We start from the raw sequence: 27245 nt of genomic DNA, 5'->3' as shown, positions 1-27245 counted from the left end.
TTTATTTAAAGGAAACACTGAAATTCAATATATCACACAACTAAGTCTTTTGATTCTTCAGGGATATAACGGTTTAAGTAACCCGTATCAAAGATCTAGAACAGATTTGTTGTACCCAGGAGATCGTCAAATCTAATTTACTCTTCTTTACTGTTCTCCCGGAGGCGCACCTCTCTTTCTCGATATGTACACCTATGTGTATATACCTCCGCTGATTTTATCTGCTTTCGGGGATCATCAGCTCGGACGAATCCCTCTTCGGAAAAATCGCACGACCTCGCTCGGATTTTACAACGGGGGCTTCGTACCCAAGAAACGTGCACCGGGCAAGGATAAGGAGCATAACGGGCGGAGAGAAGAGAAAGCGGAAAGATGAATATCTGCAGTCAATCGCCGCTTCAAGAACGCCTTGGAGCGAAACACGCTGGTACGTCTTGAATCAAAATAGGGGTAGACGGCGCGTGTCGCGAATCTGATCTTGGATTTCGGTTGAAGGCTCCATTGGAATACGTTGCCGTTTCGTACGTCGAAGATCGTGGAAAAGAATGAATGGAATGCTCGGCGGTATTATGAAGCGCAAAAGCCAAATATCATGAAGCGATTGGCATTTTCAGGAGAACTTTCGAGAGGCGAATATATATATATATATATATATATATATATATATATATATATATATATGTAAACAAGACCATGTATGCATGTGTATATAATATAGTATGTAATATAGTAATATAGTATACGCGGATCAGATAATCATTCATTCTTATTGTTTAGGCAAAGGAAAAGAGATAAAGCTCGATTTATAGAGATAGCATGCAGAAATTCGTAGCCTTTACGTGGCGAATCCGAATCATTCTTAAAAAGTTACAGTAGAGGTACATTTCGGCAGATTTGATTATGCGAAATGTAATGCATATATTCGATTCGTTTATGAGATAATTCGTTTAAGAAAATATTATTTTTTTTTCTAGTTTGCTAGTTTTTTCCTTCATTAAAATTATTAAAGATTATGCTTTGGACACCTGAAAATGAGGTCAATTGTAAAGAATTTATCTTGAAAAATAATAAAAATAAAAGGAAAAATAATAAAATATAACATTTATATTATTTCATAAAAATACATATAAATGTATAAAAAAGACAGTTTAAAAATATTTTTTATTGCATGAATAGCAAATTGGGTCTGTTATAAAACGTTCTGATGGGCTGATATGATTCTTACAATTTTTCCTGACAATATTATCTAAAAAATCAAATTCCGAAAAAATTTATATTTTAAACGTTTTTGTCCATGCACCGATGTAAAACAATTTATATATTATATTAATGATTTATATATTACATTTACGATTACTCGACACAAGATTATTTTTATTCAATTAAAAAAACAATCGTGTGGATTGCGATCAGTATTTTTGTGACATTTATACGGCAGCTTGTATTACGTTCGAGAGCCTATCGAGACTTCTGAAATAAAATTTTAATTTATCGTTTAATAGGATTTTTATGAGCCATTCCGTTAGAACGTAAGAAGAGATCGGCCGGTTTTGACGTAAAGAGTATGTAACGCCGTCGTTTGGCAGGGAAAAGGAGTTCCACGAGGGTTTTTCTAAAACATTCCTCAAGGGAAACCGTAGGAGGAAACAATTTATCGAGCCTGGCGAATGATTCAGTGTATGCCGGCTGGCAGCACGAGAATGATATATCGCGTACTTAAATGACGCCTATGCAGATCGTAATCCTCTCGGAAAAAAAAAATGTAAAGAATCTCACGAAACGGGGTGAAGCTCATGTTTACGTACAATGCCATTTACGGAACGTGACATATACATATATTTTTTTATTGAAAATCCGATTATTGAATTCCGTCACTGCGAAATGTGTTTTTCGGTGGGACAGATGGAAAAAGAAAAACATTTGCGGACTCAAATGTGGGATCGTATTTACGATGTCGAGTGTCTCGCGACGACGCTCGTTCCGTCATCCGAATAAACGTCACGGGATATTCTCTTCACCCTAAGTGACACGAATATACACACATCTATTTTGTTAGAATTCGGGGGATGAGGATATAATGGATGCTATCTCTATCCCCCCCTCTCTCCCCCCTCTCTCTCTCTCTCTCTCTCTCTCTCTCTCTCTCTCGATCGCTCTTATAATGCGGCATTCATGCACACGAAGAGCCGTTCTTTTCTAATTTCACGGTAGAGCACCGAGGGTAATAGTCGGTCCTGGCAAGTCGTAATTGAAAATTTGCATCCGACGCACGGACGATCGCCCGAAGCGTTTCAGTTCGTTCTAAGATACAGTGTAAACTCATCGGGTGAAGAACGCGCAATATTTTTAATGAGACTGGACGTTAATCGCGTCCCGCAGCGTTGCGTCGGCATGTTCCCATAAATTTAAATTCTGCATGCCACAAGCCCGATCAAAGTTCATCGAGCGAAAGGATACCATGCGTGTTTTCGTAATCGTGTGACCACTGCCATAGCTGCCTCAAAATACAATGTAACATACGTATACATATAAATCTTTGAAACAAACTGCACTTATGTAAATAATATTGTTTTTTTAAATTAAATCGAATCACGGCGTATCTTTGTTTTCTTTTTATTTACCGTCTTATTCATTGTCAGTGATGCGGCAATAGAAGTGAATTAGTCTTGTGTACGAGTTGAACTTGAACGATTGTCTCCTTACGTGTAGTAGTGATCTCTCGGAATTAGATCCAATCACGGATTCTATCAAGAGCGTGATTGATTTCTGTAGAACCTTTACGGAGAAACATCACTTGCAGCAAATCTTTAGCCTTTAGCGTTAAATGCCACAGATTTACTCTCCATCTATACTCTCTTTGATCTCACATCAAGTCGAATAAACGACTTTTTTATCATGACATTCTCCGCGAATTCATCAACTTTTGAATATGTATGAGGTATCTTTTTTATATCAACGGAGTAACTAAATCCGTCTGCGAATTTTTAGAAGGTATCGAATTGTTTGAGTCTTTTATTGAAAATTTTTGACAAAAATTTCAAAATTACAACACGTTCATATGTCCCAACAAAGTATCAAAAGAACTGAAAGAACAGAGACAAAAGTGTTTGCGCAAAAATATATCCGCATTTAAATTTAAAACGCGAGACACTAAAACGCAAATCTATTTTCTATAATTGCGAACGAAACAGTTGACGCAGAAAAATAAAAATTATTAGAGTGAAATACGCTACGTATGCGTCTTCCCACATTGTTAGTTTTATAATTATTCTATAATCTTTCGTGCAATCATACTTTCCACACGGAATGTGACGGCATTTACGATCGACAGCAAACTGACCTCATGACGAAGTAGTTACGTCTCTTTCAAATTGCGACCGCATAATAGTCGGAGGTTAAATTACTTCGTAGCGTACTCTCCAGTTTATCGGACTACGTGACATAAGCGAAGGCGTATGCGCGACCCCGTTCCATTTGCGATCGCTATCCTGCGACATCGGCACGTAACACGCGCGTTAGACACGTGCCGAATGATGATCTGGCCGGATGGATGACCCAAGAGTTGGCCGAGGCGAGAATGTGGCGAGGTCGCGCCTCGTAATTTCTCTTGCTGCCAAAAATCCGCGCATTGTTCTCGCACCTCGCATGTCCGCCATTACACGACTCGGCGAGTTTCGTGTCCGGCATAAGATGAGCTCGTTTTGCCCGGTCTACGGATGAAAAAGAAAACGAGAGAGAGAGAGAGAGAGAGAGAGAGAGAGAGAGAGAGAGAGAGAGAGAGAGAGACCGCGTCGGGGTTGGGGAGGGATGGTCAGGTCGCCGGATACTCGATCATCGGAAGGGTCGCACGGCAGTTGCAATTCCGGTAGCGCGTCCCTTCCGCCTCGACCCCCGCCCTTTCTTTCTTCCTTTTTTCTTTATCGCGTTCTCAACGAAGTAAGGGTGCCCGGTTTTGTGCACGCCCTCTCATTTTCCTTCTAAATTGCTTCTGATGTTAAGCGCGGCTGACAATAGCCTTCTTGGACACACTTTTCGCCTAGTTACTACACTGAAGGGATGAAAATATTCTCATTCTCTTCTTTTTTTCTCTATCTACTTATTGATCTCGTATATAGCTATGCGAGCTCGCGTGCAAAATTTTATTGTCATCACGCTCGCAATTTTACGTACTATTTTTCATTGCAGATTTGCTTATTTATTAATTTACCTTGCTGCATATTGATTATTCTTCTTTTATTATTAATTCTACACATCTTTTATTCATTAATTTACATTTACAAATGATATAAGAGATTGTCCATAATGTCTTTTTCATTTTATTATGTCCGCAATATCATTCTCATTTTATTATCTTCCTTCGATTTTATACTATTTTAATATGCTCGAGAGGGAGAGAGAGAGAGAGAGAGAGAGAGAGAGAGAGAGAGAGAGAGAGAGAAAGGATTTTTTTCCACGCGGAATATAACAAAATCGATCCGATCGTTCACCTTCTTCCCGGCTCCGTCGTCCCATCGGTTTCTCCTCGGCGCTCGTTTTACCAGGCGTTTTGCGAAACAAAATACCCCGGCGCTCTTGTTCGTGCGGCTATCGCGCGGAAGCGGGGACGGACGGAGGGGGACCGGATCGATAGCCGGCGCATGGCCGCAGGGGCCCCACAGCCGTGGCACGGCTCCGAAAAGTTTTTCGCCGTACGCTGCTAGAGACTAGACACACGATTCACGGCGCGCGATTCACTCGCAGATTACACCTAGCCCTCGTTTATTTGCCCTCGAAAGTCTCATCTCCCCGCGAAGCATCCCCGGAATGGAAGCGTCGCTCTGGTCAGACAGATTTTCTATCAGATCTTCCATTTTGACCGAGCGTCTATCTAACTGGTTAGGTGTTTCCGTTCGCGATTTGCGGATGGAAATACCATGGCCAGCTGCCTGTACTCGTTCTGGCTACCCTTAATCTCTTAGGCATAATATGTCGCCGATGATAATACTGATGTGTTTAATAACCGTTGGAATTTCTAGAGCTCCTAATAATCATCGAGGATCCGTTTGATCATTGACGATGCCTTAGATGACCAATGGGATTAATAACGTAATAATAGGTAATTATACTCTCGTTGATTACAGATATTATTACGGTTAGTGTATGCCGCATGGGAATATTTCAAGCTGTGGGTCTTCTCACGAGTTTATATCCCGTATCTTATTGTGTTATGTTCTCGTTGGTGAAATTAATGCAATATCGCGGTATGATGATGGAGGCAATTTGTTTTACGCAGAGATTGATGCGGCTTCTCTTCAGTAATAATGATAGGCACGTTATAGCTTTACGTTTAAGTACGTTCAAGTTACGTTTGTCTGTAACTTGTATGAATACAAATATGTGTAACGAACTGTGTTACTTGGAACGTAATTAATTTTACTTATCTGATTTGGACTGAACATTCCCGGAAATCAAAAGTATACTGCGCCAGTATACTGAGACAGAAGTCTCGCGTGGCGTTAAAAACACGCGCTTTATAGCCACGCTTTGCCACGTGAAAATGGGTCTCATGCGCAAACGCTTTATCGTACAGATAAAGGGCTGTGTAAATCGTTCGCCGCAATCCAACGTGGAGAAAGAGAAAATTTAAGAGAAGAGAGAATTTAAGAATCCTCTGGAGAATTAATTTCACGGCACGTGAATCGCCCTCTGGCAAAATTATAAAGTTTTGTCATTCGGTAATGGGATACATATGTATACAAACAAAACACGCGTAATTTTAAAAAGGGCAGGTAGAGACTTGCGAGACTCCCTGCTCACCTTTTCGTGTCGTCCATCCCTCAATCCTTAGAACTACGCGACGAGGTATTAAGTTATTATTATCTGGGGCGGAGGGTCTCATTATAAGGGCTTCCATAAACCATAAGCTTAAAGCCCTAGAACGATGTTGCCAAATATGAAACGTCCGCAGCTACGATCTGGCTAGCGTGCACAGTTGATAAATAATGCATGTATGCCGCGCGTGGGATTTACGTCGATGGACAACTAGAGCGCAGTGTCGCGAGTGGCAATTTAACGCTTATAAAAAATCGCGAGGCCGTTTAAAACGTGCCATGAATTGTCGCGCAGACATCATGTCGCATTTTGTAGAGCGATGCCCGTATCACATTCTCATTTATTCGCTTGTAATTTTTAAATAGCGCCCTTGCATTTCCACTGAGACGAATAAATCCGATAATGGTCATTCGAGCTCGAATCTGTTTATACTTGCATGAGGAAAATGCAACCGCCGATATCAATTTCATTGTTCAGATTACATATTCCTTTTTGTAATGTGTTTCACTAGTATTTTATCTTGTCTCTTTCGATATTTATCACGATTATTATTTTCACGATATTTCGATTTTTTTATTTACTAATAAATTACTTTTGCAATGCTTTTCAATTATCATTTACATTTGGGAATATTTAAATTAATTCTACAATTGTATAAATTATTAACTGGATTATGTGATCATAATTATATTTTTTCTCTTGCAAATCTTCATATTTATTTAACCGGTACATTTAATTAATCTTGGAACGTCTGATGACTGTAAAAAAAAAAAAATATTGGGAAACACCCTAGTGCCTTTCGTGTGTAATGACGTATGACAGACGATATTTGCACTCGCAGTGGCAGAGTGCATTGCAAAGTGTCGTAAAGGTAGTTTAATGGGTTTCGATAAATTGCCGTGTGCTGTCTATCGACTGTGAATCCTTTCGCTTCGACATGCACCGGGACGTGTGCGAACTGAATTCATCGGGTGACGTTGACGGGAAAATGAAAAGGATGATGGAAAACTCGTGTAAACAAGAAAATTGATGACTTTCGAGATGATCAAACAGGAAGATCCGTTCACGTCGCGCGGCGAACTCGCGAAAATCGCGGTTCTCACACGGTCCCATGCTCAAAAGCGGAAAATCTCTTTCACGTTGTCACCGCCATCGCGATTACGTTCCCCAATTCAATTACGTCGCTGTCGATGGACATGACGTAACGTTTGAAATGCAACGGGAGGAAAGAAGAGACGCTTCCTTCTCATGCTAACTCGATGGGCACAAGTACTTCAAGAACGTATTCCTGTAATAAAAAAAAAATCGCTCCACGTTTCTGCGATGAATACACGGATAATAATTACGATTCATGCGACGTGAAAGCGACGCAGCTGCGCGAGAATTCGAATAAGAGGCAATATTAATTACGATACATAAATTCTAGGGAATGCATGTTGCTTCAGTTAAGCCCGTATGTTTCATACATCTATTCTGTAATCAAGTACAAATGAAATTAAAACCGCGAAAGATTTATAGAACCATTACCGTTCTCGCAAAAAGCGCAAATTCATACGTCTTTTCCATACATTTAATAATCCCTCAGTCACTAATTAATTTCCACGCGAATAGATTCGCATCGCTGCCTATGACTTAATTGGAAAGCGCACGTAGATATGCAAAATCTGCAACGTGTTCTGTTATCGTTAATATTACGTCCACATTATTTTCCCTAGGAGATTTTTGCACATCCTCTCTCGGCTCAACTCGGGAATATTCAAAAAGTTCGAGCTCGAGCACGCCGAAGGCGTTCTTTAGGCGTCACTTCTTTACAGTCATTGCACCAAAAAAATTCCGAAGACGATGGGAAAACTTTCTTCCGCAACTTTCTCCCGTTTTCGTGTTGTGAGCTGTAACTTTAAAGTGGCTATTCAATCACGCAATAGGTTCGTAAACTGTCCGCCATCGACACAATATCGACGCCATGGCATGTCGTATGATGTTAAGAATTTCGAACGAGGGAGGAGTCGGGGAGGGGATGGAGAGGAAAGAGAGAGAAAAAGATCGGGAGAGATTGGGAAAATCGGGATCTTTATCTACAAGAGCGCGGATAAATGAGCCATTTGTACGTACTAATGACGCGATCTATGTAACGGCCTGTATACGCCCATCGCCGTTTCAGTATATTTTCGAGTCGACTCGCTAAGCACGCGCGCCACGCGGATTATACACCCACACAATTTCAGACATGCAATTATGCAATTAAGCCCTCCGCTCGTAACGTACACTCTACCCGCTCGAGAGGACTACTTTCTAACATGCAACCGTATCGCTGTACGTTAAGAGAGAGCGAGAGGGCGACAGGGAGGGAGGAGGAGGGAGGAAGAGAGGGGCGTAGTAAATGTAGCGAAATGCAACGCGAGCCCGCTATGACTCACGTTAAACGGCGAAAGGATTTGGACGTGTGCAAAGGATACGCTTAATGTTCGATATTAAGTCCCCCGTAGCGAGCGTAGTCGTAATTGCGATAGATATTTCCGACAGGTACGACGCGTAAGCGCAGCATCCGCAGCGCCGTAACAATGATCGACTTCGTCGACTAGTCGCATCTAGTAATCGATGTATCCCGTAAGCTAAGCGTAATTGTTCGATCGTCCAAACGGGGGAATTCGTTAATGAGCAAGGCGTATCGCGTGGCAAATATATATCGCGCAATTAACGCGGCAAAGGGGGTCATCTAATCCGCTCTATGGCGTGATGCCGTGATAGCCATGAGCGAGATCGGAGACCCGGCTAGCGCGGCCTTTGCCACGGTCTCTCCCTTTATCGATGTGTTCCATACTACCGTATACCGGGCGTACGTTTGACTGGAAATCGTGTCTGCTCGTACCTCACGCACGAAGTTCCTAGGCCATCGCCGCTAGAATACCGCTTGACCCCGACAGCCGTGGAACTATGCATTTGCCGGGGCGGCCATACATTACACCGGCGCATCTTGGTTTCCGCTCCGCGAACGTCGAGCACGATGCACTTGTACCCGAGCGCCGCCGACCCTCTGCCCCTTGCCTTATTCGCTAAAACACTATACCTCGCTGACGAGACCGTAAACGTACCTAGAGCGTAGACGTGCAACTTTAGATAATAACTTGAATGAGGAACGCTCACGAGTAAATTATATTACCGGATACTTAAATTTATTTTTAACGAGTGAGAATATCACTTTTGACGCGTGCGTTAATTTTAAAATATTAATTGGAGTTTAAACTCTCCGATGCCGTTAACGCTTTCTAGAAAAGGGGCCATTAATTATTCAGCCCGTTAAAACACGCGTCGGATCGTTTATAAATTATAACCGTGAGATAACAGGAGGAAAGAATTCTAGGAAAAGTTTCTAGTCTCGCGATGTCTCCGTCTCTAATTATGTAATTACGTTATTACAGCGTATTTATGCTTCTAGTATGTAATTCCGACGTGCTCCACTATCTGCCGTTATATCGTTCATTGTCAAGTTCTGACTATCTATCTATTTCAAGTAATTTCTACGCATCCCGTAGCGTTTGCGAAATTCAACTCGATTCATAATAGATGAATCTATCCATCCATCCGCATACCATCGCACAATGCTTCTCGAGAGAACTAATTCCAGGACATGTGTAATAATCCGAATCGATTAATTTCAGTTCAATTTTCGATGCTGCATCTCGCGAATACGCGAGAGAGAGAGAGAGAGAGAGAGAGAGAGAGAGAGAGAGAGAGAGAGAGAGAGAGAGAGAAAGAAAGAGAGGTCTCTTGTATTTGTACAAATGCCAATACAAGCGCGCGACGTAGAATGCATTCTTTCGCATGAGGTACGCTTCCCTCGTCTCTCTGCGGAATAGGAAATTGGATTAAGAGACCCCAGTGGGTCGGGTTTCTAATAATAGAGACACATTCCTCTCTTATTTTTTTTTCTCCCCGACTCGGTATTTTTTATGCGAGCGCGCATGATAAGGAGAGGTCGCGAGGATGCACACCCGACCCCCCTCTGATTCCGTACCCATCCTCCGCGAGACGTTTTAGCACCTGCCGCTTCGTGAAATAGCGGTGCTCATGTGCGCGACGTATGCCGACATTGTCGTCGGAGGGGAAGGAAGGGCGCGCTTTTTACATCAAGGGCCCGCTATCTAATATCCAGCCGGGCCACTTCAAACTCCAACTAGAGGCGAGATACAATCGTCCGCAAAAGTCGGCGTTCTTCGCGTGCCCGTACATACACCATTGTGACCTCGATACCGTGCGACCTGATAAGGTGCCGCGCGCGCGCGCGCGCGCGCGCGCACGTCGATACCGCGCGGAAAAGCACCGACGAAGCGGCCCGCCTCTAATACGACTTTATCAGGCATCGCTCGTCATTTGTAGATATGTACGTTCGTACGTACCGGCGCTTCGATATACATAAGTGGCGGCGCACGATATTACACGATCTAATGGGAATGTGTAACGTGATTTTACGTAATGCAACGCAACACGACGACAACGCTACATCGGTTTGCGGCGGAAGGGCAGGAGGGTACTGCAATCGTAAAGTTTGTTATTATATCGCAAATGTTCCCTAATGTAATAATACATAAAATAATATTACAGCGCGGTGTGTGTATCGCGTTATATCCGCGATGTGGCGGCGGCGCGGTGTGAAATTACAGTACGTGCTCGAAAATACCTTGCATGTCTTCTCGCTGCCGCGATGGCGGCGGGGAGGGGGGGGGGGGGAGGGAAGAGGGGTACACGTTATACGTCTTCAACTACTCCAGCGTCCGCGTTGTACGTCTTTAATTACTTCGATACTTAGTTCGTATGTCCGATCAAAGCGCTTGATATCGTTGTAATCAACGACATCGTTATCGGTACTACACCATTGCCTTGTGCCTTAAAGGGCCGCAGGAGACGTGTTAACGTGCGATGATGTACACCGTGGTGTAACTCACGATGAAACGTAAATAGGAGAAATAACGCGAATGTCGAGTTTAATTTAAAGAGAACCAACTCTAAAAGCCGGACCGGCGGCAGAAAGCAATGGCGTACGGGACTCACTGACTGAGCCATTAAGTGCTGTTTCCACTTAATCCGGATTTTCCCGGTATGTTATTTCTATGGATAACGATAATTTACTTACGTTCGCTTTAATACCACTGTAAAGCGCATTCACCGAGTGTCCGAGCGAATGATTTTTAATGCTCGCCGTAAACTAAAATGGATATAAACACAACTTGCTAAGCTAAACGTTAGGTACTAAGGCGCGGATCGTAATCTGATTAACGTTGGAGGTAATCTCGTCCCCAAGACGATCCCATTATATGAGACAACATCGGAAAGTGGGCGTCAGACTTAATCTCGTTGCTCGATACTCACAGATGATTCGTTCCGACGTAGCTCCTGGAGCGGCTTTTATCGAAAATTTCGGGAGAATATCCGAGTGCATAGAACACACAACGATAATGTACTCGCTCGAATAACAGTCGTTTTCGAATGTCTGAAGAAATTGAATGAGAAAGGCGCGGTGGTTATTCCGCGATTAAAGTACATAAGTAATAAGAGAATACAAGGCTTATAACGCGAATAGAGAAACGTTAAAAATGAAGCGAAGAGGCACACGAGCATTTTACAAATACAAGAGAAAACGCATTACGTTACTTTCGTTAATCAGTCAAATTTTCTCATACTAATTTTTACTACATATCTCTTATTATTCTTTCGTAACGCCAAGACGTGAATAAAGTGCAACATTATGATGATCATTGCGTGAGAGGATGTGCGAGATAAGCTGAAAGTGCGAGATATGATGGACAGGTTGCGAAAGTGTAAAAGGAGACGAGACGAGAAAAATTTTCACTTGCGCGAACTGAGAGATGGTACACATCCTGACCTGGCTTCCTGTGTGGACTGTACGCGAGAGAGATATCGACCAACCTCTGACGCTGCCTCCACGCTGCCTCCACTCTTACGATCGTATTTCGAATATAGCGTCTGCACGCGAGCAGCCTTCACGGCTATGTACAGCTGGTATCGCCGGTATGCTGTCTTATGATAGAATAATTCGAGGGATTCACCGCCGAGTGCGAAGACGACGGGCGCGAGGGGCGTGAGGCGACGTTACCCGATACATTTTCGAGAGCGATGATTCCCGACGTCGGACCGGGGTCTCGGGTCCGGAAAGAAGACGCGAAATAAATTTACGACCGTGCAAGAACACGGCACCGGGCGCCTGACACGACTCCTCGTAAATCGCGCGTGTGTCACAGGCGCGAGGAAACCATCAGCGGCCGGTGTCGTCGCGCCGCTATACGCTAATGAATATCAGCGCAATGTCAGCGGCACGTTACACATATAAATTAATTATCCCACCTTAAAGTTTGACCCTCGTCCCGAGAACGGAAGTTTTAATTAACTCCGTCTTTCGTGAAACTTTTCTTGTAAAGACTGGTCCGTGCGGGCGCGGCGTTGGTTCTCGCGTGAAGAATATTTTACTGCAGGCACGCGCACGCACACACGATACACACGAAATACACACGGAATATTTATAGATGACATTTTCAAACGACGGATGTGTCCGCTGAGCGAATTATATCCTCCCTCGATGGAGGGAAGCGAAATAACGATGGAGGACTACTCCCGGCGTGACTCGCTATAAGTAAATATCAATAACTTTAATTCAATGGGGAACATCTGTCAACCGTGCTGACGTCAAATTTCAAACAAGGATGTACAGGAAATAGAAATATTACTATAGAAATGTAATATCAATAATAGAACTACATCCTCTTGAAGTAAGAAAAGTCGATTACAATTACAGTCGATTACATATTATTAAATAAATATTAACAATTTCACTTAGATTTGAATACATCAAGTATATATATATAATAAAATTCAAATAAATTTTAATTATATGCTAAGAACAAACTTGTAATTAAATACTGCCATGGTAAAATGTGAAATTTGAAGAAGTAAAGTCTTAATTACGATAAATTTAATAAAGGGCGATATAAAGCGTATGTGCCTGCCTGCCTCTTTTTCTCGGTTAATAAGCATCAATGCTAAATCCTATCGGCAGATTCTTAAAAGTACGAATACTTTGCACGATGTTTCTTTGAGAGTTAATAACATGCTAAACGCGACGATCGATAACGGCTCAGGGTGTCGCGGCGGAAAGACGCGGTGAGAAGCTACGTGAGAGTAGCAAAAGCATTCCGAGGGCGAAAGTTTCGAAATGATCTCCTCATTTACCATCAGCCGTAATCGCAGAACTCGGGGCTGATAATTTGATGACTCCCAAGTTCCCCCAAAAGGATTAGTACCTTTAGAGAAAAACTTTTTAATGAGTTATCCCCATACCGGGAGGTTTCTCTTCCCGCACCGCGGGAAAGGTTTTATCCATCGTAATTATTAATACTCCTGCCGGATATCCCGTCTTAGGATAATGTAACGCAATCGAACAAGGAGCTCGCCATTTAATTTCCTCGTGTATAGTAGTCTCTCATGCGGGATTTACGCTTCGTTAGATAGTATAGCGATAGTACAGCATCGTCTGCATTTTAAACGGTAAATCCATTCGGGCTCGATTACACTTTATATTTAATCTGTAATGAACGTACGGGTAATGGGTGTAATGCAAACTGTGCATCAAGTCTATCATTTGCGATGCGCGCTACTGAAAGCTGAAAGTATCCAATATAAACCAGCATACTCGATATGTATATAAAATATGTACTTAGCGATAGAAGCATAATTATAATTATTGGGCAACTTAATGGGATGCAGTATCGCCGGAATTTAATCCAATGAAGATACAGTTTGTATTATTAACGGCAATTATAATCACACGATAAAGCGGTACTCTGCGCGAAATACATCGAACAATAATTAATTGAACGCGAATTAAATATACTCTACGTTAACGCGGCTCATACGCAGCGCATTAATTTTTACTGTGTTTACCCGTCGCGCGCTGAGGTTATTAATTCTCGTGTTATATGGAGAGAATATTAGTTTAGTCGGCGGCTCGCATGAGCGCAAACTTGCCGTTCGCGGATGCCGCCAGGTCTTTACGATTCACATCAAACGAAATCCCATTCCGACAGGTATAATACAATCGTGCCAATTCTGTCGGCGCGCATCCAGAGAAAAGGAATCGTCGTCGTCGTCGTCGTCGTCATCGTCGTCGTCATCGCACCTGTTGGTTGCATTAACGTCGTATTTTCATGCGATTTGTATGCGCGTCTACGAAAACGACAGGGATCTCTCTCTCTTTCTCTCTCTCTCCGACGATGGGAACACGCGCCTCATTCCGTATCGTATTAATGTCGTGTCTCGAAACAATACAGCCGGGGCCGCAAAATAAATAGCTCGCTCGACGACTTCGATGGAGAGAATTCAGCGTCGGCGCACCTGTTGGTCGCTTTGTCAAATCGACGAGTCTATCGACCCGCAAATCATTGTCTTATCTCAATTCGCCAGGATTAATTCTATCGGTCTTCCTCCGATATAAACGTCGCGCGTCTATCCGTTACCGGCAGTACATCGTTGTCGGACCTATCGATCTCTCTGAAACTGTCGGTCTAAAAATTGCGGGTTTAGCGGAGTACGTATCGAATGGAAAACGAATGGTTTCGACGTGGAGGCGAAATAAAGGATTACGGCGACGTCATACTTGACGGATACGCCCGCTACCAGATGAAATTTTAACGATTCGAAATTTTTGCACGCCACGGACAAAGGCGGTATCGTTTCGTTAGCTTTATTTAAACAATAAAGGAAGAACCCGTTGACGGGATTCATAATTAAGCTGTGCGCGCGGGCTTACGAGGGAACAAAATCCTCCTACGGAAAAAGTAATCAGGTATCTGAGCGAAAATTTCATCGTCTCTCCTTTGTCCTGCAAATACAGTTTTTTCATCGACGCGATGCTTCATAAATGATTTTGAAGCGCATCCGCGATTTTATTTTGAAAAAACGCACGCGTGAATTTTGAAACGATAAAGTCTGCATCTGCGATTGCTAGTTTGTTCAACTCGCACGATGAAATCAGAGCAAGAAATTTAGTAAGCTCTTAATATCATGTTAAAATATGAATTTAAATTAGTGTTTTCTGTGAATTTCACATAATTCAATTTCATTGTTGTAGATATAAAATAACGCAAAAGTGTATAATAAATTAAAATAGTAATAATATTAACAGAGATTTCATATTTTCAACTCGGAAACTGTAATTATTATACATATATATTTCCAGCGTTAATTTCTTAAAAGAGATACAATTTGAATGAATAATTCGGTATGAAAAAATAATAGTCAGTAAAAGTTTTATTTTCAGTAATTGTATGTGCACGCATTTCATGTGCACGCGATAATGGTTTTATGTAACAGTGTAAAATTTGCAAAATCTCGAAAATGTTGCAGAATTTGTATTGCAAATGCAGAAGTACTTGCGGCCGAAAAACATACAAACGCGAAATGCAGGTTAATTAACGAAAATTCATACGCCAGTATGCATTATTGATCAATGGCTACCCACTTGCAAACCCGCATGCTATCTAATAGATAATAGGACTGATGCTAGTCAACTTTATTGAAACGTTGGTAAACAACCAAATGAGGTTTGGCGATGACGTGTTTGCCTGTATTTGGTTACCTGTACAATACTCGGCGGGGTTAAAACTATTTCAACAGAATAATTCGCGGCGTTATTAATACACAACGGTACGAAATTTGCGTCGATATATATATATATATACATATATGTACTAAATGCGATCGCGCGGTATCGCAGGCTAGGGAAGGCAGAATGGCGATGGACCATCTGCATAACGCGGGGTTCTGACCATAATTTTGCATCATTGTTACATCCCCGTTTTTCCCCGAGTCAAGTTTAAAACACTCCGCGCGACGAAATAACATCGGGAGAAGTGAAACAATGGTACATATAATCCTCTTTTCTATCTCGCGTATCTTTATGTATACCGGGCTCGCCTATTTCTCCCGACGATTTTACGGGGAAACATCGCGGAAACGTAGCGGCGAAATGAATAAACGGATTTGCGGCTCTTTTAGCGGTGCATTATTTCGCGTGGCGGTTTATTATTAAATTACGCCTTCAAATAATGTCAAGATCAAACCTGAAGCAACGGCGCACAATGCAACCGCTCGAGTATTTCCGCGCTGAAGCACCTCTAATTACACGAGCGTATTACATTACGCGTTACGCTTGTCATCGTGTCACCATTACTTCCCGTATCATGTACGTTTTTCTCTTTCTCTCTCTTTCCCCCTCTTCCCCTCTACCCACCTCTCTCTCTCTCTCTCTCTCTCTCTCTCTCTCTCTCTCTCTCTCTCTCTCTCTCTCTCTCTCTCTCTCTCTCTCTCTCTCTCTCCTCATCCGTTTCATCGCGCACTCACGTAGCGAGCAAGAAACCGCCACGTCGAAGAAATGGTTTTACAGACCGTAAAAACACACGTGCGACGACGCGAAATGTCAACCATGTGATGTACGCGAGGCGCAGTTCCCGCATCGTTAAGGCCATTCTAAAATCAGCGTTTTAAAAAACTTGTTTTGAAAAGAAACATTCAACGGTATGTAACATCGATGTTGCGAGGCGTCGTATCGACATCGCGTAGCCAGGTCCGTCGATCGCAGGGAAAAAGGGCGGTATGTCACCGGCGTTTTTTCACCCGTCGATGCCGCGAACGTACGTGACGCATGGTGCTCAGCCACCGCGAGTACTCCCGTCAAATTTCCGAGAGGCGTACGCCATACGGCCGACACAAAGAAAAATTCTATTATCGTGGCACCTGTTGGTCGCCGTCCGACGTTCGACGACGCGCGGCATCGTCCTCCCCGGTTTTCGTCCGACACTCCCTCTGACAACGTCGAAGCGGCGGCCTCTTCCCCGGCCTCTATCAAGCCTCGACCCATTCAAATGGTCACAATGTAATCGAACCGTTTCCACCGGCGCGAGCACTCCACTCCGTCGCCGTGAAGAAGAAATAACCGCTGTCCTGGCTACCTGTTGGTTCACGACCATGACAAATGCCGTCGTCCGGCAAGGCGACTATTCTTCATCGCCACCGGATAACTTTCAAGTCGCGCTTCCGTCCGCCGCTGACGTGTTATCGATCTTGCAAATGAACGCAAAAACCATTTCTCCTTACCCGCCCAAAACTTCGCCGAGGCGGCTCCGTTCGAGCGACCCACGCGACCTTATCGTTTACGATTGAACGTATTCGTTTGTAAGAGTGACATCTTGATTTTAATTTTTTGAATTATATATTGTACATTTTAAAATTTAAAATTCAAATCTGCATCGTTCTCCACGCTCCTCGTATAATAAACTTAGTTCAACAAAATTATTATAAAGATTATATCTCGTATAATTTTTTATAATCGATGTACAAATTTTACATATTAAAGAAATATTTCTTGTCGCATTCTGATTTATAATAACACTCCATAAGCATTATAAATTGCATTTTTCGATTATTCAAGACGATACAAATATTGACAAACGTGTTTAATGCGATATGGAATACCGTGACATGACAATACATGAAATTTTCATCCCCGTTATCGATTCATCGGAATTCATTGCGTCCTCGAGTGTCCCATCGTATCAAGATTGCTTCCTCATGAATAAAGCGAAATGAGTTTCTGAACGGGCGGCTCGGAACGGCACCCGATTACGTTTCTCCATGAATGAATGCGAATGGCGCTACGAAATTTGGCAGTTAGGCCAACCGGATATATCGCTCTCTGCGGAGATTTCGCACGGGCTTCGTAACCAGCGACATATAAAGCAAACGAAGAGCGCACGAAGGCGCCTGGTTGCCTCCGAAAAGCCACGATTCCCCGGCCACCATCTTCCCAGCTTCACGCTCGTTTGTCTAATCCGTCCTGGCTTAGGAGCTCCGAGACACTCGCGACGTAGCGGATGCAGCCACCAAATCCGCATACTCTAGATTCTGCGAAGGTGAAATGAGTTTTTCCCGAATGCAACGCGCGTGTCGGGCCGAGCGCAAAGACCTCCTGATCCTTCTGGAACCTGAGTCTGCAGTTTTAATAAAATCCGTGTAAAAATTTGTCCGCTGCGCTGTGTGTATACGATCCAAAAAGAGCATTTAACAATAAGTATCCTTTTTTGATTTTATTTGAAAAAAATAAATTACAACAAAAATAAATAACAATATACATGGAAGGGAATGGTGTAAACCGTGTATACATATATAATTGCTTTAATAATGTTATATGTCGCTAGTGCGGTATTAAAGGGCGATTAACAATAAGAAATATAGTCATTCCGAGCTTAAAGGTGGCTATAAACGGGCTTCACAGAGCGCATAAGGTCCATTTATGGGGAGAGCTTAGAAACTAAAACGTGTCGTACGTTACGCTATATCACCGCGGTGAGACGTCATTTGTGCTTTATTAAGTGCGGAACGTTCTCGCGAAACCTCATTACTTTAATTGTAATCGTAACGGCGACGCACCGTGCAGTTTCGGCAGTTTCGCAAGAAAGCCACCAGCCATTTGACTAACTCCCGACTTCTTACAGGAACCATGCATATGCATATTACGCGCGACGCGCCATTAACGTCGACGTCTCCCGATATCCCGGAACCAATGTTTATGGAGTAGCCTGTGGCGGCTCGGGGACGACCATTTCCCAAGGCACCCGTGTTCTCCCGTTCGTCTAATCCCCGCCTAGGCTTAGCCGCGGTTTCCAGGTTGCTACAGTAAAGCAACAGCGAACCGGGTACTCTCTCCGGGCCGAGCGGGATAAAACCGGGGCTTTCGACCTGACAGGCCTGAAATATGTTCCGACCGAGAGAACGCGTGTAACATCCGATAAACGCCCCCGCGCCAAAAGCGATATTTACCGTGTCCGTTGCGCGAGACGTCGCGTTTAGGGTGCCATTCAGCGTCGCGTTGCACGTGCCGCGCTTCCCACGCGTGTCCGCGCGGCTCGACCGACGGTGTGATAACGAACATTTCCGACGAGCGGAACGTCCTTTGCACCAGCGACAGCGACAGCAGCTGCGTTCCCGAGTCTACACAGCGTTTTCTCTCGAACGGCTGCGCACCGGAACTCGAGGAGGGGGAGGGGGGGAGGGAAAGAAGACGGGGGTGCGGACCGACTCAGCTGTAGAATATCCAGCATCCGCATCGGAGATGGTCTTGGGTGTGGTGCCGCAGTCCTGTACGCTGCATCTCTTTGATTATTTAACAATTGGCGTGTTGTCCGTATGCAAAAGCCCTCTAAAAACAATGCGTCTGACTCTAAGGCAAGTGGAAAGTGACACTTCCTGATTAATTATCTATAATTCGAATATTTTTGTTTCCGCGGAGAGTTACATGCAATAAGTATATAGTTTATTTATGAATTTTTAATTTGTCCACATATATATTTGATTTTAATTTTTAAGTTGTGTTTATTTCTTATTCTGAAAAAGACAGTTTTGCTGGATGTAGATGTGAAAAATAATTTTAATGAATCATCAAAACAATTAAATAAAGTGTTCAACTTTGTTGCTAGAATATAAAAAGATTTTGTGTCAAGTTTAAATATTCTACATAATAATTTCAATGCTTCAACAAAATTATTTTTCAAGTCTGATCAAATTTTATATTCTACAGCAAAATTGTTCTTTCCGTAATAAAAAAAACCATCACGCGCGACACATCCTTGTCTTCTCATCTTTCACTTACGTGGACGCATAATGTTCGTAGATATATTCGAGCATGCGTATGTCGAATTGAAGAGGTTCAATAATCAACTGCTCGCCTAATCGCCATCAATTCTCAGACACGACGTAGATCGCAATGTATCACGTACGCCGCATCATCATCATCATCGTCGTCGTCGTCAGGGAGAAACCAAACCGTCGCAACAATATCGCAGCGTCTGATTGATTATATCGGGATCGTTTCGTGGCGGTGAGCGCCTTCACGCGTTCGCGTTCCACAAGCCGATTATTTCGAACGAGCGCGGAAGTTCGTTCGAGCGTTCGTTTATCGACTCGCGATTTTCCATCGACGGCGCATTGTCTCTCGCTCAACGGGCTGCGAGCTACGTGAGCTATTTCGATCGTTTCGATGCAACGCGCATTCCGTGACGCGGATACGAGCGATTTTTCAATAGTAGGTTAAAGGTTCTAGAATACGTGGGCATTGTCCGCTCACCATTTCGAAAATTGTTTCGCGTAATGAAACCCCAATCGAGTCCGGAAACAAACAATTTTATGCATTAAACAAGCGAATCTCACATACGCCAGTGTCCAGCGAAATTCGTAGCGTAACTCATTAACTGCCTTGCTCCGAAACCACCGTGATAGTAATTTGATGCAAGCCAAATATTTATCTTAAATATTTATCTTGCATCGTGTTAAAAGCAAGAGCGATCGGGATGAGCTAAAGCTCGGCGGAAAATAGCGGATGAAAATCGCGAATGAAAATCTTACTAAAAATTACAAATTGCTGCAATAATGGTACGTTGAAGTATTTATCATTTTATGAGAGGGAGTTTGTTGAGAGAAAAAGTTCTAAATTCTTAAACAAATATTTTATATGAAATTACTGAGATGTGAGATTCCACGAACGTTTCTGAATTTGGAGTAATTTTGCTGCTTTTTTCGCGGTGACGCCCGGCGCGAAAAATTATGCGCGATTTTACCAAGAGGAAAGAGGATTATAAACTGAGCTAAACGCAGGCGCTTTCCGCCTCGCGAGTTCGCGTCTTCATCGCATTGATCGATCACGTAAGAGGCCAGGCCGCCCCGTTCACCCTCGTACGTACGTGAACGCTCCACATATATGATGTTGGAACCGCACACAAGCCGCTCGTTTGATCCAGACGAATTTGCGAAACGGACGATCATTTAATTTATTTTCATCGCCTCGCTCGCTCTTATCACATCTCTTATCCACGCGCTAACGTCACGCCTAATGGCGATTTGACGAGGAAATCTCGACGGACTTTCGCCAACCGGCATTACGATACGCGTCGCCAGCAAATTGAATGTGGGTGCCTGAAGGTAGAGGAGAGTCCGGGAGCGAGAATGCGGCGAGTAACGGAGGAGACCCGGCGAGAATAGCATGGTAAGACGTGCCGGCCACGTCGAGGGCGCATTATCTCCGCACGTAGAAGGTGGCGTGGGTGGCACAGAAAATGGGTTTGTCTTCTGAATGGCGTGTCGCCATTCCGGAGAGGAGAAGGAAAGGGGGGAGGGGACGGAGAAAAGAGATACAACGAGACTTTGAGGAAAAAAAAGAATCGGTCCAACGTGGAACGGCGCGGCATGATTTTTATCAAGAACGTGCCTCGAGGTAGCGACGCTTCTTATGAGATCGTCACGCTAACAGCCACGAAAAATTACGTCTACCTCGGCCTAAGTCACGACCACAGACTGGTGCACGATGCGCGCCCATTAAAACGGCTGCACCGAAATCTCCGCGATCTTTTAGTCGGGGAACCGTAAACTATACACAAAATCTGGCGAATAGAATTATTTCGAGCGTTACGCGCACTTGCCTTTCGTTATATTCGTGTACTAAAAACAGCGGTGTGATCATTCTCTTTCCAACAGCGATGTCATTATACCGTGTCGCTATAAATGTACCGCTTCCCTGAAAGACATTCCCAAGATAAATTGTAAGTGCTTATGATATTTCACGAGACATCCGGGGAATTCTAATTAATAATGGAAACATTCCCTCCCGGGACGTACAGATCATACTTGAAACGTTATAAAATATCGTCGTTTTGTACATAGCGGTCTGGCAGACGATCTGATTTTTTGGAAATGTTAAAACAGCGTCTATTTATCGAAGAATAGGAAAGAGTAGTAATCCGATCAGCTCTAGCGATTTATATTTGATGACGCGTTTTAAATCAAAAATAAAAAAAATCAAAGATATGGACATTGAATAGCTCTCTGAACTGTGGGATTAACTCATCCGTGGAACGTAGAAGAGAATACGTAAAAGTTTTAATCAAAGGGGCAAGAAAAGTAGCTTTGACATGCATTGATATGCATTCATGTTGAATGAGACACGTCCTTGCAAAAATAAGCCTGAAGGGACGATGGGATCCATCAGATTTACCGACCCACACATATCGTCGATCGTCATATGGAGATGGGCCGTGCGCGTCGCAAAACTAATTGCGCGAGTCCCTCTTCACCAACCTGATGGGAGAGGGATGACAAAAAAAATAACGGGGACGATTGAAGAGGGCTTTTTCCAGTATCGGAAATTGAGCGGACGAGTATTGGCGCCACCGCGAAAGGGAGTGATCGCGCGTACGTGTGTGCGCGCGCGCGTGTGTGTATATGTGTGTGTTTGGGACGCGAGTGAGAATAAAAGAAAAATCACCCCGACGCGGTTGCCGCGAACCGGGCGGGAAACATGATGCCGAGGTTAATGAAACTCCGCATCGCCCACATTTCACGAGTTCCATTTATAGAGGGCGTCTTCTAATTATTTCCAGAGGCGTGTATTCGCGCGCGCATATACCTGTTCCTTTTCTCTGTCTCTCTCTCTCTCTCTCTCTCTCTCTCTCTCTCTCTCTCTCTCTCTCTCTCTCTCTCTCTCTCTCTCTCTCTCTCTCGTTCTCTTTTCCGTTGTCCTCCCGGCTCGTATGCTCGTACGGCGGAGCTTTACGACCCCCGTGTGCACGCACTGCTGCAGTTGTTATTTCCACGACGGCGCATTTGCAACCCTCGGTAGTAGTCTCTAATAAGTCGAATTTTTTTCAATGCCGCTTTGTCACGGCGCAGCGGGACTGTACAGATTTTCACATATAGCGTGTCATCATCTCATTATTGAAAAAATTCACATCCATATAGAAACGAATATTTTATATAATTATATATATATATATATATATATATATATATATATATATATATATATATTGATATTTTAACGACATATTTTGACGATTGCAATATTAAAATTAATTAATAAAAAAAAGTATAAAAAAACATAACAAGCTATATATGCATACATGTGCAAATATCCATCATCGTGTATTTATATAATTAAATTGATATATATATATATATATATATATATATATGTATGTATATATACACATGCATATATAGCTTGTTATGTTTTTTTATATTTTTTTTTATTAATTAATTTTAATATTGCAATCGTCGAAATATGTTAAAATATCATGAATAGAGGAAAAAATTGGTTGCAAATGAAATAAAATGGAAAAGAACACGGATATTTTCCATGTCTTTTTGATGTTGGCACATATATGGTTTCGCAAAAAAAAGTTTTTCAGTCACTGCAAAAAAGCGAAGAGGTGAGTATGCAAACTATACGTGATTGGCATCATATTGATTTTTTTTTCTCTTTTTTTTTAAAGAGGATTGTTTTAAACGCAGACAGAGAAATTTCGCATAATCTGCGAACAGTAAGGTACTTCTGCGCTTTCGAGCTAATCTCATAAGTTCCTTAAAAATCAAAGCGACAAAAACGGAAAGGCGAGAGTGCGATTTCGCGTGTAAGTTCGAAAGATTTCTACGAAATCTTGCCTTCGCTTTTTCTTTTCCTTCTACCGCTCGTTGCAACACCCATACACCGCTGGCTCGAAGCACGCGATATAAGTGATACGAACAGAATTTGCGAATGTTCCGGAAGTGCACCTTGGGGACGGAGAGCGGAAAGCGATCGTCGTACTTTTAACGAGCGCGCAACTCCAGAGATGAGAATCGACGTAACTTTGGATTATCTAAATGGAGCTGATCCCAATACAATGGTTTCCCTGTTTCTAATGTTGTCCATACGAACACCAAAAGACATTCTTATGCGTATATTTGGAAAAAAGAAGAAGAGTTTTTAACAAACATATGCCATTGCCAAAATTTAATTAATGACTTTGATCGCGGTATCGGTTTTGTTTGTAAATCGCTTCTCTTATCGGTAAAGTAATTTAAATATTAATGAAATCAAAAATATATATTTTTTGTAACAGATATAATAATAATATTTTATCGAATATAATATTGAAAGAGATAATACCACCAAATTTGGTGAATTTTCACAAATTCATATTATATAAATGCGTGCACACACATCAAGTTATAGATATCTTTCTGCATAAAGAGATTGTTTTATTTATTCGCGCGTAGAATGCATGCATGCATTTTGTTTCGGTGCATAATACACGTCGCGAAAAAGCTTGAAGCGTAATAGAGAAAATACGAAATATCCGATTCCTTCAATAAGCTCGCAATAACTGAATGCGAATCGCACATAACCGACGATATCCTCTAATTAATTGCAGATACGATCTCAATTCGCTTATCACGCTAATCAATCAGAATCCCGTGCGCGAATAATCGTGCAATTGTTCCGTCAATAATACACTACGTTCGCGCGCGCGCGCGACATGATTGAGCCACGCTCGCAGAAAGATTCGCTATGAAAATGGAGAACGATTGTCGCGTAATGAGCGCTCACAGCACGGAATTAAAGGAGATGGCACTTAAGATTATCGAGACCTACCGCCATGTTTCGCCCCCGTGTTTATCTTTACAATTGACAGTCGGATCCCACGACGGACGCTTTTACTTTTACGAGCCGCGCCCCGTACGTTTCATAATTCCTCGACGTAAATTGCTCTCTCGACTAGCGACTATCTCGAAAGCTTGAAACTGCAGATGTACATCGGGAATCCGCGAGGCGCCACGCGGAAACGCCGTATACGAGCCACCGGATATATGCGCGACCGTTTCAGAACGCCGGTCATATTTCTCATACTCGACGGCACGCAAATGGTTAAATCTACTCTTTCATCTTCCATAAGAATACGGCCGGGATACACAGAATGGTCTTGCGCTTCTCTAAGTTCCTGCGTTCCACTCTCCTTCGAGATGGTAAAAGATTTCACGGGGTAATCAGTCTGCATGCAGATCGTCTTTGATACGGAATAATCGACTCTACAGAGCGCTTCGCCCTGATGTAAAATACAGTTTACGATGGTAACGAACGTATATTTCATGCGGAGCTCCGAAACGTTTACGAGACCTGCCTCTCATGAACAATGCGTCCTCATACATTTTAGCATCCTTCAAAAGGAAAAATTAACGATTTCCATTTATTACGTGGATATAAAAAGGGACGATTTCTATCGCAGCTAATTTCCATTCTTTGCTTGAAAAAGAAGAATAAAAAGTTTGATTTTTAATTATACAATATATCCGACACCTCTCGGATATGAAATTGAACATCTCGTTATCATTGACATAATTCGCATGAATTATTCGAAGTCTTGGGGTCTTTTATCGATTTGCAAACCTGCTGCGATTTTACAAGCCTCGGTCGTATGCTGAATATGACACATCTCGCGTTTATCGCAGCGACGATAAACTGCACTGCATAATCAAATCGCGAATTGTATCTTAAAAATATCTTCGGCGGCTATACCGTACGATTGCTTCGTGAATGAAACGTTCAACTTCGTACAAGAATTGGCCTCGAGGCTTGTATCGCAGACTAGATTGCAATGCGATGAATATAATCGCGAAAACTTCCGATGTGACCAGCTTGATCGTACCATTGTAGGACGTGATCGGATATTTATCGCATTTAGTGGTACGTTCAATCGGAATGAAAGGCAAACTTTGTTCTCATTTTACTTATTAGTTCGTCTGAAATTAATTGATAGCGAGTAGTACGTGCGTTTTAAGATAGGTAAAATTCGACTCGATGATACGTATATAGTATATAAAGTTTTCCCCCTTTACGATCGTGTTCTCTTACCATCACCTTTTATAGTATCACATAGCGGGTCAAGAAAAGGTTAAAATGGAAAGAAAGTCCGAAAACGGGTTGTGCTAGAAGTGACTTTTGCGGAAATAGACCATTCCTGTCCTTTTTACGATTGTATTTTTAAAGAACAAATACGGTAAAATTGATTAAAAAAATACAATTTTCTGAAGAATACGGAATAAGTTATATCTATGTTTGATTAATGTGATTTGAACAGTTAATTTTGCATTAATTTTAGTCCCCTTTTTTCTTTTGTTTTAATATATACCTTCCGGTAAGTGTTATTACGGACATCGTGTTTTATCGAATAAAGTTTGATTATTTTTACGTGAAGGTTTAAACGGGACAATATTTTTACAGATCATTTTCCGTTTCTCCGTTAACTGTCGTTTTATTAAACGAATAATCTATAATTGACCTAAAAATGTCAATTCTCTTCATAATTTACTCGCAAATTGATACATAAACGTTATCAATATATAGCGAAAAAAAACTCATGTTCTATTTTAAAAATTCTTAATGTCCACGATAATGCGGCGCACGCGATATGAGATAAGACGATACGAAAATTGAAAACACATTTTTATGCGCGCTTATGTAGAGAATAACGCTTCCGTTATATACTTTTCGTATCAGAGATCTCTGTGCAAACTGGACGTCGCGCCGCGCCGTGCACGATGTAGCTGAATTGAACTGCCGCTAAACTGCACGGTGAACTGCATATTGTCTCGTTTAACACCGACGAAAGGAAGGTGCACGGTGCTCGGTCGCGCGCGACCGGAAGTCGATCGGGATGTAAAGCCAAGCGAGTCGATCGCGCGGCCAATCGAAGTTAATGGCATCGACACAAGCCGTGAATGTAGAGACCGAGGTCCTGGCCTCGCGCGACATGACGATCGCCGTCGTACGACAACGTCCGACCTAAGATCAAAGTCGATACCATTCTGGACCAACTTCGTTGCCATGGAAATCGGGACGGCGCGATGCGGCGCGGCGCGGCCGATATTCTTCGCGAATAGAATCGGAGCTGACTCAGTAAATTCTGCAAATGGAATTGCCAGCTCTGTCTCTCTCTGTCTCTGTCTCTCTCTTTCTCTCTCTCTCTCTCTCTCTCCCTCTCTCTCCCGGACGCCACATTGTTGGTCCAGTGCGTCCAGTCAAAGGGAATTAACGTCAATATCATCGCCGAGAGCGGAACGGCGATTCCAGTACCACGGTTATTCTTCTATGCAATCGACAACGTTGAGGATAATAACCCCGTTGTCTCTAGCCACGCGCGAATAACAGACAATAGGCTCTTCGGTGGTAGCCGATCTATTCTAAAATTTTCTTGCGCTATCTCAAATCGGCCGCATTAAAATCCGTCTGTGAATATTCTATTTATCGAGAGCACGGTGCGCGGTGCTCCATTTTGCGACGGGAGTCTCTCATTGTCCGACAAAGGAGGACGTTACCACTGCGCGCTTTTATATTCTTTTTCCTTTATCTTCCCGTCCTCTTTTAATCTTCCTACTTAATTCAATGCCGCGACAATGTACTCCCAGCGCTGGCAAGAAACACGCCACGCCGGCATTACGATCGTACCTTTATAGAGCGTAAACGCAATTGACTACACTCGGTTCGATTCGACCGTAAATATCCG

The 27245-nt window shown here is 42.7% G+C and overlaps 1 protein-coding gene across 3 annotated transcripts in view; it reads left to right on the top strand.

Annotated features, from left to right (window-relative positions):
- LOC105423587 (neural cell adhesion molecule 2) overlaps positions 1 to 27245 on the top strand; it is a 236300-nt gene that overhangs the window by 131767 nt on the left and 77288 nt on the right. Inside the window, exon 1 of one of the 3 annotated variants that reach the window (XM_089080843.1) lies at positions 358 to 427. The exons of the other annotated variants lie outside the window; for them this stretch is intronic. Within the exon in view, the coding sequence (XP_088936969.1) occupies positions 373 to 427 (55 nt within the window). The 5' untranslated portion in view covers positions 358 to 372. Of the gene's footprint in view, positions 1 to 357; positions 428 to 27245 lie in introns of those variants that run through there. 3 annotated transcript variants of the gene reach the window in all.

The sequence above is a fragment of the Pogonomyrmex barbatus genome, unplaced genomic scaffold (genome assembly GCF_055798465.1).
Source record: "Pogonomyrmex barbatus isolate J1 unplaced genomic scaffold, ASM5579846v1 scaffold4, whole genome shotgun sequence".
NCBI lineage: Eukaryota > Metazoa > Arthropoda > Insecta > Hymenoptera > Formicidae > Pogonomyrmex > Pogonomyrmex barbatus.
This window is presented reverse-complemented; position numbering and strand designations above follow the sequence as displayed.